Source organism: Tenebrio molitor, chromosome 5 (genome assembly GCF_963966145.1).
Source record: "Tenebrio molitor chromosome 5, icTenMoli1.1, whole genome shotgun sequence".
Lineage (NCBI taxonomy): Eukaryota > Metazoa > Arthropoda > Insecta > Coleoptera > Tenebrionidae > Tenebrio > Tenebrio molitor.
The window spans coordinates 13,573,258-13,588,207 of record NC_091050.1 but is presented as its reverse complement, the minus strand read 5'-3'; the positions used below and the strand labels follow the sequence as shown (position 1 = coordinate 13,588,207).

Sequence of the window (14,950 nt, the reverse complement as noted above, 5' to 3'; positions counted from 1 at the left end):
AGACACCGTACATGATTTTTAACTGCAAAATCATGACAATAAAATGACAACAGTACAAGCTTAACACACAATAAATTACTACAAATGAATAAATAACAATACCGAACAGAATTCGACAAGGAACATGCACAAACACCGTTTTGATTAAAACCACCGTTAGAGGTCGCCAGCAACATATTCGATGTTTGACAGCTGCGAAATAAATAAAATGCAGATAATTTAGTTAAACAGCTCAGTTCCAAATAAGCGGCGACATGGCTGCGGTCTTGAAGAAGCGAGCTTTGGCCGAGTACACCCAAACAATCCAGGTAGACTCGAAAAATGCAATCAAAGAGAAAGTGAGGTTATGGGTATTGTTTTTAGGAGAGTTATTTATCCCAGCCGATTAAGAAGCTCCGTCTCGTGAAGAAACCTCCTGCGGGGACAGGAAACTCGTCTCTCGCCCTCATAAGTTGTCTCGAGGGTTGCAAGACGAGCAGCGAGGCGTTGCGAACGTTGTTGAGGGTCTCCGACACGTTTGAACTTGAAGCAAGCGACGTACCTGAAGCGGTAAAAAAATTGAGCGATCACTTTAAAAATGAGCCGGAATCGGCCGTACGAGTTAAAATTTTGGCGCTCTTGTCTGATATTGGACATTTGCTAAATGCAGATGTGGTCTCTATTGTTGATGAGACAATTGCCCTGCTGAAAAATGACCATTCTCATAAGGTCATAGCGCAGGGGATGAACACAATATTGAAACTTGGAAAACTAGTGCCTGATAGTGTCATCGCCCTCCACCAGAAGCTCGTAGATATCGCTAAAAGTTACCTGAAAGACATCAGTCACGCGGTGAAATGCAAATGTCTGGAGATCATAGGCGTGCACACGCCGATTTGCTCGGGGGCCGACGCCGAGAAATTGATGCTTCTGATCAGCTCATATTTCAATAATGACGACGCCAGAGTGCGCAGTCAAGCATTTTCGACGATCATAACGCTGCACGAGCGATGTTTCAAGATCAATCCAGATATTTACATTGACGTTTGTGAGGCCTTGAAAGACGACTATGAAATAGTGCGACAGGTCGTCCTCAAGTTGGTGTGCCTGTTGGGGAATACCTACCCCGAAAAGTGAGTTGTTTGCAACATGTTTTTGGTCAAATCTAAGATAGGTTTCAGTGAGGTGGTGCTGCCCGGTAGCGAGCACGAAATCCGCCTCATAGACGACGCTTTCGGCAAAGTGTGCAACGCCATGTCTGACTTGTCAATCCACGTGAGGACCCTAGCGGCTAAACTACTCGGATCCATGAAACTTGTCAGCGCCAGATTCCTCAACCAAACTTTAGACAAGAAGCTGATGTCGAACATGAGGCGAAAAGTATAAGAAAATGATTTTTTTTGCATATCGTAATGAAAGTGGCACTTTTATACACGCAAAATCGTAATGAAAGTAGCACTTTTTTACACGAAAAATCGTAGCGAAAGTTGTACTTTTTTGCATCATCTTATTCCATTTCCTTGGAGATGATTGTCAAAGCATACCTATTTTTTTTGTAATTTTTAATCAATCCTTTTGGACCAAATTTCTCAACTTGCATGGATATGCAAAAAAATAGTGTGTCCACGTTATGAAAGTCTCTTTTTTTCACTTCTCGGGCTACGCCCTCGTTAATCAATCTGCAAATTCGTGAAAAAAAGTATGGCTTTCATAACTAGTTGCGTAAAAGTCTGATTTTGAATTTTAGCGCACCGCTCACGAGCTGGCGTGGGAGAATGTCACCAGTGGCGAGTGGGCGAGTGGGAAGAAGTGGGCCGACGACGCCCCGCGAGAGATGTTGGACGCTGACAGCATCAACCTCATGAGTAGCGGAGCTTGTGGGGCTTTTGTACACGGCCTAGAAGACGAGTTTTTAGGTCGGTTTGGCCCCCAACAAAAGATTTTGTTTTATCTTGTCAATTTAGAGGTCCGATCCGCTGCGGTAGAGTCTCTCTGCGAACTCTCCATCCACAACCCGCAATTCGCCAACTTGTCTCTAGACTTCCTGGTGGACATGTTCAACGACGAGATCGAAGACGTGCGTCTCAAGGCCATCGACAGCTTGAGACGCATCTCTGAGCACATCATTTTACGCGATGACCAACTGGAGACGATCTTGGGGGCCCTGGAAGACTTCTCGCAGGACGTGAGAGAGGGTTTGCACGGAATGTTGGCCTCGTGTCGCATGTCCACCACCGCCGGCTTGAAAATGTGCGTGGAGAAGCTTTTGGATAACTTGAAGAAGTACCCCCACGACAAGAGATCGACGTATCGGTGCTTGCAGAGGATAGGGGCCCAACACCCGGAACTAGTCCTCCCGTTGGTACCCCAACTGCTCAACATTCACCCGTTTTTCGACACAGCTGAACCCGACGTGGAGAACCCACAATGTATCCTTGACACCACCTGAGTACCTCCACACTTGCTAAATTATTTTTCTTGACCTAAAATAGATATTTGCGTCTTGATCTTGATCCTGAACGCTGCGAAATGGTCGCCAACTATCATTCCGTTGCTCGAACCTCACACTCTCCGCCATTACGGCTACATCAGCGACACGATGCCTAGTTTGGTCCCGGTTTTGAGTCTTCCTGATTCTAGTTGCAACACGATTTCGCGACCCCAGACGGTCCCAGAGAGTCTCGAGTTCTTGAACAACGTCATTTCAAACATGGAAATGGCGGAGAATACGCTCAAAGTCCAAACAACTCTTTTGCAGACCGCTAAAGAACACTTGAATCGTTTGAGCGAGATCGACTCGGCGGTTGCAGGGACGGCGCAGTTCACATCGTTGTACATAGGGGCCCAGTTGATCATGTCTCAAATCATCGAAAAAGGTTTTTGGTTAAATCCCGGAACTTTGGCCACCCAGCAGGCCAACAATCTCAAAACAAATATCCAAAACCTCCTCGACTACTGTCTGAAACTGCAATTTTTCTTCGTGGGGCTGAGCCCCGTGGAAGAATGCGCCGTAAAAATGTTCAGGTTGAGGGCCCTCGCCCTCAACCTGGTCTACATAGTTCGAGGCAGCAACGCCTCAGCTCTGGCCCCTTGCCACCACTTCCTCACAGTAGTGGAAGACATGCAGAGGGACTTGTCTTTGGCGGGACTCGAACCTGACAGCTTCACGGGTGCGGTCTTCCGCGAGCTGTCGGTTCTGGAAGAACCCAAGCCCGGGACAGTTTCCCGGATCCTAATCCCTCTACTCACAGACGCCAAACCGGGTAAAATCCCCAGACCCAACACTCAAATTCGCATGAGTTCGGCCGAGATTATCGAACCGAACGGGCAAACAGACACGTCGTTGAAATTCACAGCGGGGTTGGTCATGTCAGTGCACTTTGAGGCAGAGTTGAGGCACTTGATCGATCCCAGCAGGATCAGACTGAAAGTGAAGTATCCAGATCAGAAGACGCAGATTATTTTGCCGCGGCCGGCACATCTGAAGCCGCTGCACCTGGATGGGAATAGTGAAGGTGGGTTTATTGATTTTTATTTTTAGGGAGCTGGATTTTGAGGTTATGTTGCAGAGGCACAGACGGGGTACAATTTGAGGTTGCTCACGTCGGTCTTGATATCCCACCAAGTGTGGTCAGAAGCTTGCAATGTGGAAATTAATGTGACGCTAGCCACTCCAGAAGCTGATGTTGGGAAAAGAAAGACAAATGTTACGTCAATACCTACTTTGCTGGACTTGTGCAAGCCCGTCAAAGTTAGTGTGGCCCCAAAACCTATCAAAAGAGCTCTGTAAAGTCTATATTTTTTAAGTAAAAAAGAGGAGGATAATAAAGATTTGATAACAGTATTATTTAATTCAGGTGTGGACATTTTTTATGTATTTGGGCATGAAACTTTTTTACGTTATGTTACAGGATTCCTATGTAAGATGGAAAAATTGATTTCTCTTTTTATTTGTTAGTTAAAGATTATGTTTTATAGAGCGAGACTTGTGTTTCAATTTTAAAAAGGTGTTTAGTCTTCTATTGCACTTTCCAGTACTGCATGAGTCCTTCCTACTATAAAGTTTCTGCAGAAAAACACACAGTATTTTCTTTTTACAACCGAAAATCGGAATGTCTTGGTTTCTAGAGGATGATGAGTGTAGTGCTGGAGTATTCCATTAATCCTATCAGTTGAGTTGAGGTTTCACTCAAACCATAGAGATTAATACGTAATCCGTGCCATAGAAGAGGAGATGGAGTCACAGATGATGGAGTGTGATAATGATTGTCTATAATTGTTGTAAAATCACGTAGTTCTAGGAGCACGTGCAGTAATTGTTGTCTTTCACGACATTCTTGTTACATAACTCAAAACACGCGTTTTATAATTTTCCTGGGTAAGTGAATGGCAACATCGGTGTCAAGTGTCAAATTCCAACCAAATCACGTATTCGTCTGAGTGAAATGACAGTTCGTCTTCACGTCATTTGTCATTATTTCAAGTTTTTGGAACGAAATTGAAAAATCGCAAGTTAAGCATCTCCGGAACTGGCCCTGGTCGATCGACTTTGATTAATTACATCTCCCGAGTGATAAAAACCGATAACATAACGTCAATAAGTGCGTATAAGAGCACATAACCTCAAATCCAATTATGCACAACTTTGCATTTTAATCAACACCTACCGAACATGTCGAATCGCAAGCCAAACAGTGCCACCTCGAGACTAAAGCAGGACTACTTGAGGCTGAAAGGAGACCCAGTACCGTACATTACGGCCGAACCTGTACCTTCAAATATTTTGCAATGGTAAGTGATTGGTACGTGGAGTCGCAGTGTCGTTATGTAAGTTGCAGGCACTATGTAGTGTGCGGGCCCGAAAACACGCCCTACGAAGGGGGTTTCTACCACGGTAAGCTCATCTTCCCCCGCGAATTCCCGTTCAAGCCCCCCTCGATCTACATGATAACCCCCAATGGACGGTTTCGCACCAACAAGAAGCTCTGTCTCAGCATATCCGATTTCCACCCCGACACGTGGAACCCGGCGTGGAGTGTGTCGACCATACTCACAGGACTGCTCAGTTTCATGGTAATTTCGCTCGGCGACACCAATCAATGCATAACTTTCGTTTGATTGACAGTTGGAAAAGAGCCCCACTCTCGGGAGCATAGAGACCTCCGAGTACGACAAGCGGCAGTTTGCTTACCATTCTATCGAATTCAATCTCAAGGACAAGGAGTTTTGCGACTTGTTCCCAGAGATGGTTACCAAAATGGAGGTGAGTCGTTCACGTGTAAAAAGCAGTTTTGACACGTGTTTCAGGAGGTGCTGACACAGCGGAGCAACGTGAACAACAACACGCCCGAGAACGAGAAACCTTCCCGGTCAGTAGCTGAACCAAGCAATTTCCAATCATGTATTACTAATTTGATAGTATTTATTGGTGTTGCTGCGTTTGCGATTACGGTAAAATATGTAGTGATAACGACGGCATCCGAAACCGAATAGGGTTCCTAACTAACGTCAAAGTCGCATCCTACGTTTTATATTTTTTTGGTTTTAGTTTTTCCAGTTCAGAAGAACGACGCAAGATTCTATTTGACGTTTATAGAAAAATTAAGAGAATTTTTTATAGAGCGCACCAGACTTAGCCTTGTTGATAGTTTCCGAAAACCTTAACAGGAGGATCGTTTTCGTTGCTTTCACATTTTCACAAGTTTTACTTAAATTGTAACGGCAGTTAACGGTTCATTAAATTCTCCAATGTAAATAACTTCTGTAATATATCATAACTCTAGTATTATTGTTATTAATATTTGTATCATATTGGTTGTAATAATATTAAATATATTTTTTCTCATTCTTTATCACCTATTTTCCCATTGTCTCGCCCATGACTCATCTCAACTCAAACACCCAAATTAAATCATGTATTACAATCGCCCAACAGGTGTGTGATTAATAGTGTTTATGCTTTGTCCCTTTCTACAACACGACCACCACTCTTTCCGTCTCTCTCTTAAATCTCCATCTGGTCGAGGAAGCGATAACTAAAGCGAACAGATTGGTGCAATTATCTCGTACTAAAACTTTCTCCGAATCACTTATTCCTCGTACGCTGTAGAAACCGATTCATTTACTGTTCCATTAAGCGCGAAAGTGGTGACTCAACCAGATTCCACGACGTCTCAAAGTCACGTCGCAGCTTTCACCACAAACCGACACACGTCAAAAATGACCTTCGATTTGACACAAAAATAATTTAACGCAAAACAACTGCTAAAATATAATTCCTAGACATAAAAGTACCACATTTCAGTCATTGTAAATTTTACTCAGCTACGGACGACGAATCGATGTTTATATTGGAGAAGAGTTTGATGATATCTTTGGACTTCTTTCCTTTAGTTTCTGGCAAGTACATGTGGATAAAAAGGAAAAGGAAGAGGTCCAGCATGAGGTACACGACAAACAAGTAGTACCCCAATTTTTCCTAGAATTGTGAATTACTGATACGTTATCGTTTTGGTGAAGTGTTTACCGCCAGTTGCAGATAAGTCACGCTAACAATAAAACTGCCCAGCCAGCTTACTGGTACAACTATGGACACGGCAAATGGCCGCGCTATGGTGTTGAACAACTCTATGGTCACCACCATGGGGACAGTTCCGGTACCTAGAGCGTACCAACCTGCGAAGAGTACCACGGCGCTCGCCGTGATTATCTTGACGTTTTCCCTGACAACATCGTCTTTCTGCAAACCAGAGATTACCAAGGATGCGAATAAGCGGTGGACATTACCGATAACATGAGTACTACAGCTACGAAAATCGTGTCGACCGTCATGCCACACAGACTCAAGAGGAACAACATTCGCCGTCCTAGAGCGTCAATCAGCATGACACAGCCAAACGTACAAACTACTAACAGTATGGCCATAGTGAGGCTGGCGTACTGCGCCTCTTTTGGCGTCAATCCTGCGTTCTCCAGCATCTTAGCAGAGAAGTAGAGCGTCTGGAAGAGATTTGTTAGTTACGGTACCACGAGTGCAGATACTTAAGGTACAGCTTCGATACCGCAGCATTGCTGGGACAGCACCATCGTCAGACAGATTATCAGCGGGGTCCGGTACACCGAGTGCTTGAACATCGCCTTGAAAGACGCGGTAGGCAGCTGTTGCAACACTGTCTTGTGTTCGATCAACGAGCTAACTTCGGCCCGGATGTCCGCCTTGTTCCGCAGCCAAACCAGAGCCTTCTGGCCCTTGACCTCGTCGTCCACCGTCAAGAAGAGGAAGCGAGGCGACTCGGGACAGATCCACAGAGCGACGAGTTGCAACAAGGAGGGAATGACGGCGATGGCGAAGATGGTGGGCCAGTTTTCCGCATCTCCCAGGGTGGCTTCCAGCGAGAAAAACTGCGACACGAAGAGCGACACGCTCACGACGAAGGAGTAGAGCGCGGTGGTTGAGCCCCGAAGGCGCACGGGGGCGATTTCTGCCAAGTACATGGGGCACAAACCCGAGTTTAGTCCGGCGTTGATCCCGATCAGGAGGCGTCCCAAAATGAACACTTCGTACAGTTTGGCTGCTTTGGCGAAGAAGAGGAAGATTGCCGCCAGGAACATGATACAGTTGTTCCAGACTAGACCTCCTTTGTGGCCGAACCTGTTGGCGAAGTAAGCGGTCATCAAGCTACCAAGCATTCCGCCTATGGAGAAGATGGAGATGGCGATGGTCCATATGAAGATTATGTCTTTTTCGGACGGCGCCTTCTTCAGTCTGTCTTTCTTGTTTTCGCGAATCCACTGCTCGATCGTCTGGAAATTCGGAATCAGAAGAAGTTTTCTCCAAAGAGGGTGGTACCTTGTGGGCGACGTTGACCACTCCATAGTTGTAACCGTGTTGGAACCCGGAACCCACCGAAGAGGACAACACAGCCAGGAGATATTTTGAGTTGATGTTGTTCATGTCAACGTCATCAAATTGCCAAAATGATGGATGACAAACCTGATCAAGTTGCAATTGTTACAGATTTAGACAAAACAGAAAGATCTTAAATAAATAGTATTCACATTCTTAAAGTGTTTTATTTGCACAAAAATCGCACCACAGTAGCAAAAATAATCGCCGATTGTTCTTTGGAGCTTTCTCTGCAGAACTGGCGTCATGAGTATCTTCTAGAAGGGAAGGTAATAGATGCAGAAGAAAGAATCTCATGTGGTTTTGGTACCTTCCGACACAACTACCATTTTATGGTAGATTTACCCTTAACTCTTACACTTGGTGCTCCATTAGTCGTAAAACAATTCTAGAATGTCGATGGAGCTCAAGTCTTTGGTCTCCCTCATAGTAAGAACGACAAAAATCACCAAAATCAAATCGAAGACGATGAAGATTAGGAATGCAAAATTTCCTGCTACTGCCTGGAAGAAGGTGATAAGTTTTGGTTTTGTGCATGTTTTGCTGCGTGGTCACCACTAGGGGCAACCATGACATAATTATGATAAAATGGATGATCCAATTGGCAGTGGTGGCGATGGATATCGACATGGGCCTGGCGAAGTGGTTGCAAAGCTCCGCTGTGAGGAACCACGGAATGGTGGCAACACCGAGAGCAAACATGATGATGTAAAGGAAGATGAAGAAGACCGAGACGTGGGAGACTTGGTCACCAACGTAGGGACTTTGCTGGAAGGAAATGTTGAGGTGGTTGTCCCGTCGAGGTTTTGTCTTACCGTCAGTATCATGGTGATTGAAAGACAGATGGAGATGAAGAACATGCCTCCAAAACTGGCCATGAGCAACATTTTGCGACCCACTTTTTCTATGAGGAACATGGAAACGATGCATGTTATCAAGAGGGTGAAACCTAGACCGATGGTGCAGTTAATTGCGCCGCTATGTGTGTACTCGAACCCTTCAATCAAGACGGTAGAGAAGATAATTATCTTGAAAGACATTAAAGATTAAAAGCTTGAGAGTCAGAGAAGAGGTAAGACTTACTACGTCAATACCACAAGCTTGCTGTCCGAACATGATGACGGTGCAAATGATCAGAGGAGATCTGAGCGTTTGGTCATTGAACAGTCTGGCAAACGTCACTGGTCCAATTTCTTGCAAGATATTCCCTTCTTCTCTCAGTTCTTCCATTTCGTCGTCAATGTCATCTCCCCTGAGCGTCGCCAGCGAATCTTCAGCCGCATCTTCGTCTTCTTTGTTCATGTAGAGATATTTGGGACTTTCGGGACAAAACACCAACATGACACTCTTAAACGAGACGTGTTTTCGGTGGAGGCTTTCTGTTGTGACTTACCTGGATGATCGGGGGAAAGAAAGCAAACAAAAAGAGAAAGGGCCACAGCCCTTTCGACCCCATAACTGAGGGCAAAGTAAAGATGTAAGCTGCGACGACCGCCAGCGCCACCGAGGCGTAGTAAGCGCTGCCAACTATCCCCCGAAGGCACTCTGGGGCGATTTCGATCAAGTACATGGGGCTCAAGCCGCTGTGCAACCCTGCGCTGATCCCCAGCAACAGTCGGCCGATGATGAACAATTCGAAGGAATAAGCCACACGAGCGAAGCTCATCAGAAGCAGTCCCAGCAAGGAGATGCCGTTGCTGCACAGCAAAGACCCTTTGCGGCCGAAGAGTCCGGCGAAGATCGCAATCAGGAGACTACCGAGGATGCCCCCTAGTCCGAAAACCGCCACCAGGAGGAGTTTTGTGCCGGTTATGTCAAGAGGATTGTGTGGCTCTTCGTGATCGTCATCGTAGTAGTTGGGGTAAACGATATCACCACGGTCATTGTAGTCGTCGTTGTTCTCGAATGGGTCCTCGTCGTCGAGGTTGTCGTACCAGTCGTTGATCACCTGGAGGGAGTAATGCGAAGACTGTGGAACGCACGAGGTGGTCATTTACCCCAGAAAGGATGTTGAGTAGGCCGGCGTGGAATCCATGAGCGAATCCTGATCCTAAGCTCCCGCTTATCACGGCAAATACAAAATTGCCACTCATTTTTTAACCGAAGAAACTGTCACTTTTGACGAAAAACCGAAAAATACTGTCAAAATGACACTTTGAGTGGACGTTGAGTTTGACAGTCGAAGAGTGAAATGGGGGAGTTTTGGAGTGTTTGTTGAAGCTTAGTACGACCAAGTACGCAAGTACAAACTATTTTTACCCACCCTCAAAGGGATATTGATGACTCCGGTGTGGTAGAAGTGGTAGAAGAAGAATTTGCTACGCAGATATGAGACATTTGTCAAGAGCTTCGACAAACTGTCAAAGTTTTTGACAAGTGGTGTCGCTCTTGAGCTTCTCAAGTCTAACTTCGGAAAATGATGCCATCAAGATCGTCAAGACTCTTTAGTTTTTTTTGGCAAATAAAGTCTTCGTAAAGAGACATTATCGTAGTAGGTTGTCAGGTCAATTGGTCTAGTTGGTGATGAAAAGAAGATTTAATCAGGTATAGTTGGAACGCATCAAATTTGATAAAGATCAAGATTATCAAAATCGTGTTTAACCTATAGTCGGTTTTTTAATCAAAGAACCACGACCTGTTTGCAAATATAGTCCAATTTTTACCCTTTTGAGGTGACGTCACGATTTTCTTCCTCGCTTTCTCTTTATTAAAACGACAGAAACAGAAAAAAAAAAACAAAAAAAAGAACGTTTATTTATTGTTGGTTACTTTGAGGTTATTTCATGCTCCTGTCAATTTGACAATTTTCAATTTCTTTCACTTATTACATTGATTACAAACATAACCTTTCGAAGCAATTGTCAACAAATTTGACACATTTATAGTTATTTATGATCAATTCAAATTTGTTTCTGATCCTAGCTCAAACATACGTAAAGTTACTAGATAATGACGTCATCGCAAAAGGGTAAAAATTGGACTTTATAAAATTTTACTAAATTTAGGGAATTTAATGATATCTATTGGCTATTCTAGCCAACGCCTGTCATTTTTAATGTCCTTGAAAGTACACAAACTCGCTTTAAAATTTGAACGTGTTATTAAAAATGCCTCGCAAAGTAAGACATATATTAAACTCTCAAATTAGTTGTTATTAACTTTATTAACATGCTGCGCTATTAATATTTCTAATAACCTCAATTTTTATATGATGAGATTTTTCACCCTATGTCAAAAGTGTACAATGTTGTCAGCTCTATTTTGGGTGTAAATTGCGGTGTTGTGGTTCTTTGATTAAAAAATATACTTTAGTAAGAAATTAAATGAAAGAGTTGTTGGTTCTTGTGGATGTATTTTTTCAACTGAACGCAAATAAACGAGTTAAGAGAAGAAGTACAAGAATATTGTTTTAGTAATGGTACATTTCGATAATTTCTTTGGCTGACTTCTTGCTAGTCTCAGGCAGATGCAAGAGAGTGTAGAAGTAGAAGAAGCAATCCAACACAACAAAAACCATATATATGTAGTATCCGAGAGCGCTCTGCAAGAAACAATTCAGAATGTCTCTTTCCTTCGAGTTTTCTTCACCTGTAGTGGTAGAAACGACTGACCGACCAAGAAATTGGCGAACCAGTTGGCCGACACTGTCAATGAAACTGCCAAAGTTCTGGCACCGTGGTTGAATATCTCAGACGTGATGAACCAAGCAATAGGACCGACGCCCAATGAGAATAAAACCACCAGCAGGAACATGAACATGACCGCGAAATACTTCATGTAGGAGGAACCATCTTTTGGCTCCTGAAAAAGACAATGTTTTGTTGTTTTCACTTTGGGGAATTTACCGTCATGATTAGCGCGATTGTCAGGGCCACAGTATCTAAACCCATTCCGAAGAATCCAATCCTGAGGAAAAGTTGACGTCCTATGCGGTCAACAAATGCGATGCAGATGAAGGTGGCGACTGCGAAGGCAACCCCAATGCCGAGGATAAGATGGACGGCTGTATTTGGAGAGAATCCCATGTCTCCGAAAGTTTTGCTGGAGAAATACACCACCTGGAAGACATCAAGATTTTTGTTTTCTCTCGAGTGGTGGTCTTACAGTGTTGATCCCGCACAGTTGCTGCCCGATGTTGAGCACCAAGCACACAGTTAGAGGCGTTTTGAGGGCGCCGTCGGTGAATATTCTCTTCAAGGTGAACGCATGGAGTCGTTTTACCATGTTGTCTTCCGCTTTCAACGTTTCCATTTCTTCCTGGACGTCATCCGTGCCTCTGAGCCACCTCAGGGCGTCTTCGGCGGCTTGCTCTTCGTCTTTGTTGAGCAAGAGATATTTCGGCGACTCTGGACAAAACGGCAGACTAAAAAGCTGAAACCCACCGTCAACACCTTGTTCTTCATTCCTGTCTGAATACCTGGAAAATCGCCGGAATGAATGCAACCAAGAACATGAAGTGCCAGTTTTCCTTGTCACCGAAAACCATACTGCTCACTTGAGAAAGCATGATGGAGGTCGTGATGACCGCCTGGTAGAACCCCCCGACAGCCCCTCGGATCTCGTCGGGGGCGATTTCGATCAGGTAGATCTGACAGAGACCGCAGTTGAGGCCTGCGTTGATTCCGGCGAGGAATCGTCCAAAGACAAACAGTTCGAAGGAATCGATTGTCTTGGAGAGACTGAGGATTGTGAGGGCCGCTATCACGATCAAGTTGTTCAACAGGAGGCTGTTCTTGCGGCCGCATCTGTCCGAGAAGTAGCCGGTGAGGCAGCCGCCGAGGATGCCGCCCACCGGGAACATGGCCACGGCGGTCGACCATATTGTCATCACATCGTCTGCGGCCGTCACCGACCCACCCACTACTCTTTCTGTTTTCAAGCGCTGGATCCACTCCTGGAAAATCTAAACAACGATTTCTTAGAAACTGCTTTTGAGTAATGCTCACTTCTGCAGGGACGTTGATGATGCCAGTGTGGTAGCCATGTTGGAAACCTGAACCCAAGCTGGACGCAATTACGGCGAAGAAAAATTTCCAGCACATTTTGACATCTGTCAACAATCTAACACAAACTGTCAAATCTGTAGCAATAATGTTGACTTTGAGCTTGACGAGTACAACTTTTTACTCAAATTGTCAAGGTTTTGCTCCACCGTTGTCATTGTTTTGCCTCGCTGGATGTTACTACTAATTGTCATCTGGATAGAATCAAGTTTCCACTTGGCCACTCCTCGATCGCCCTCCCTGGGCACATTTTGACATTTCTACTGTCATTTTTATGTTGTTTTTTCCCGTCTTATTTTGACTAAAAATGACCAAAAACCAAAATGGGTAAAGACAAGTTTACTGCGAGACTGGTCTTGGCAATAATTGCGGCCGCTCTGGGTTCTGGTTTCCAACATGGTTACCACACTGGAGTGATAAACGTTCCTCAGAGCGTAAGTACCAATCTTTGTGTGACAGTCTCGGCACCTTAGCAATCTCAGGTTTTGAAAGACTGGTTGAACAGCACGTATGAGGGGTCATACGGTTCCTATTTGGACGAAAGCTTCTTGAACGTACTGTGGGGGGTGACCACGTCGATAATGAACGTGGGAGGTACCATCGGAGGCCTCCTTTGTGGTGTGGTATCGAACAAATTCGGCCCCAAGAACGGCCTCTTCCTCAATAACATCTTGGTGGCTATCGCCACGATCTTGATGGGCATGGCGAAACCCATCAACTCCATCGAGGTGATGATCGTTGGTCGACTGGTGATCGGAGTGAACTGTGGTCTCAACGCGGGTCTCTGTCCCATGTACTTGTCCGAAATCTCCCCAGTCAGTCTTCGAGGAGCAGTTTCCAGCGTGTACCAGCTCGTCATCACCATCTCCATTCTGGTGGCTCAAATCGTCGGTCTGGGCTGCATCCTGGGGAACGATGTCAATTGGCCTTACTTGTTCATCCTGCCCATCTTCTTCGCAATTTTCCAGGTAACTCCACCCCCGCTGTCCCAACAAATCTAACACTAGTCAAGGTGATCACTCTGGTCCTTTGTCCCGAGTCCCCTCGGTACCTCCTCGGCGTCAAACACGACATGCACAAGGCCGAAAAGTCGCTCAAACACCTCCGAATGACCGACGACATTGCGGAAGAAATGGCAGAGATCAAGCACGCAGATGAAGCCGAGAAGGCTTTGCCGAAGGTGACCTTCAAAGACATGGTCAAAGAGAGGTCGCTCAAGATTCCTTTGCTGATTGCGATGGCCCTCATGGTCGCCCAACAGTTCAGCGGCATCAACGCTGTGAGTCCAAAACTGTGACTGTGTTTTGGGTGATGACTCCTCCTAGGTGATCTTCTACTCGACCGACACCTTCGTCAAAGCCGGCCTCGAAGGGAACAACCCCCAGTACGCCACAATCGGCATCGGCGTCGTCAACGTCCTCATGACTGTAGTGTCCGTCTTCTTGGTGGAGATCGCCGGGAGGAAGACCCTCTTGATGGTCGGCTTCGGCGGCATGGCCATCATCACTCTCCTCCTCTCCATCGCGCTCAAATTTGCGGTACTTCGCCCCTTTCCCACCACTCTTTCTCGACAATCTTTTTCCAGGACAAAGACCAAGCCATTCCGTGGATCTGCATCATCCTGGTCTTCGTCTACATCATCCTGTTCGCCGCTGGTGCTGGTTCCATACCTTGGTTTTTGGTCACGGAGATTTTCAACCAGGCGGCGAGACCCAAAGCCGTCTCTCTGGCAGTACCGACCAACTGGATCGCCAATTTCATCGTGACCTTGACGTTTCCGTCCATAGAGGTGAGTACTAAAGGGTACTCTTGAAGGTCTCACTCGACTGTTACAGTCGGCGATTGGACCCTTCGTCTTCTTGATCTTCGTCATCTTGAACGTGGGTTTCTTCATCTTCATCATGAGGATGGTACCGGAGACGAAAAACAAAACCGTGGAAGAAATCACGGCTCAATGGAAGTGAGGTCGATGTAGCAAATTACCAAAATAAACTGCATTCCTGGTCTTGACTGGTCTTTGTTCGTATCGGAGGTACTATTGAGAGTACTGTTTCGGATTTTA

At 45.4% G+C, this 14,950-nt stretch overlaps 6 protein-coding genes across 8 annotated transcripts; 3 read left to right on the top strand and 3 right to left on the bottom strand.

Moving 5' to 3' along the window:
* Positions 1–15: 15 nt before the first annotated feature.
* Positions 16–3,831, top strand: IntS4 (integrator complex subunit 4). The gene is made up of 7 exons (XM_069048283.1): positions 16–308; positions 364–1,112; positions 1,161–1,359; positions 1,727–1,895; positions 1,944–2,408; positions 2,472–3,494; positions 3,549–3,831. The coding sequence occupies exons 1-7, from the start codon at positions 255–257 to the stop codon at positions 3,767–3,769; spliced, it is 2,880 nt and encodes a 959-aa protein (XP_068904384.1). The 5' UTR covers positions 16–254; the 3' UTR covers positions 3,770–3,831.
* A 535-nt stretch (positions 3,832–4,366) lies between these two features.
* Positions 4,367–5,831, top strand: LOC138131331 (ubiquitin-conjugating enzyme E2 J2-like). Its single transcript, XM_069048301.1, has 4 exons — positions 4,367–4,770; positions 4,818–5,052; positions 5,105–5,242; positions 5,287–5,831. The coding sequence occupies exons 1-4, from the start codon at positions 4,652–4,654 to the stop codon at positions 5,470–5,472; spliced, it is 678 nt and encodes a 225-aa protein (XP_068904402.1). The 5' UTR covers positions 4,367–4,651; the 3' UTR covers positions 5,473–5,831.
* A 406-nt stretch (positions 5,832–6,237) lies between these two features.
* LOC138131328 (solute carrier family 2, facilitated glucose transporter member 3-like) lies at positions 6,238–7,964 on the bottom strand. Its single transcript, XM_069048297.1, has 5 exons — positions 7,829–7,964; positions 7,030–7,782; positions 6,766–6,978; positions 6,506–6,718; positions 6,238–6,457 (listed from the first exon to the last, which is right to left on the bottom strand). The coding sequence occupies exons 1-5, from the start codon at positions 7,931–7,933 to the stop codon at positions 6,296–6,298; spliced, it is 1,446 nt and encodes a 481-aa protein (XP_068904398.1). The 5' UTR covers positions 7,934–7,964; the 3' UTR covers positions 6,238–6,295.
* A 50-nt stretch (positions 7,965–8,014) lies between these two features.
* LOC138131327 (solute carrier family 2, facilitated glucose transporter member 1-like) lies at positions 8,015–10,267 on the bottom strand. 3 transcript variants are annotated; one of them, XR_011159762.1, is made up of 7 exons: positions 9,883–10,265; positions 9,279–9,833; positions 8,969–9,232; positions 8,701–8,913; positions 8,441–8,653; positions 8,196–8,388; positions 8,015–8,142 (listed from the first exon to the last, which is right to left on the bottom strand). XR_011159762.1 is itself a non-coding variant. In XM_069048295.1 (6 exons), the coding sequence occupies exons 1-5, from the start codon at positions 9,976–9,978 to the stop codon at positions 8,240–8,242; spliced, it is 1,542 nt and encodes a 513-aa protein (XP_068904396.1). In that variant the 5' UTR covers positions 9,979–10,267; the 3' UTR covers positions 8,015–8,142; positions 8,196–8,239. The 3 variants fall into 3 exon arrangements, 2 of the variants coding, with proteins under 2 accessions (XP_068904396.1, XP_068904397.1); XM_069048295.1 differs by having other exon boundaries at positions 8,196–8,653; positions 9,883–10,267; XM_069048296.1 differs by having other exon boundaries at positions 8,015–8,388.
* Positions 10,268–11,228: 961 nt separating this feature from the next.
* Positions 11,229–12,942, bottom strand: LOC138131330 (solute carrier family 2, facilitated glucose transporter member 1-like). Its single transcript, XM_069048300.1, has 6 exons — positions 12,832–12,942; positions 12,303–12,788; positions 11,990–12,256; positions 11,731–11,943; positions 11,474–11,686; positions 11,229–11,426 (listed from the first exon to the last, which is right to left on the bottom strand). The coding sequence occupies exons 1-6, from the start codon at positions 12,925–12,927 to the stop codon at positions 11,295–11,297; spliced, it is 1,407 nt and encodes a 468-aa protein (XP_068904401.1). The 5' UTR covers positions 12,928–12,942; the 3' UTR covers positions 11,229–11,294.
* Positions 12,943–13,068: 126 nt separating this feature from the next.
* LOC138131329 (solute carrier family 2, facilitated glucose transporter member 3-like) lies at positions 13,069–14,898 on the top strand. The gene is made up of 6 exons (XM_069048298.1): positions 13,069–13,322; positions 13,371–13,856; positions 13,901–14,167; positions 14,214–14,426; positions 14,474–14,677; positions 14,724–14,898. Exons 1-6 carry the CDS (start codon positions 13,212–13,214, stop codon positions 14,850–14,852), a joined length of 1,410 nt encoding a protein of 469 aa, XP_068904399.1. The 5' UTR covers positions 13,069–13,211; the 3' UTR covers positions 14,853–14,898.
* Positions 14,899–14,950: the final 52 nt, after the last annotated feature.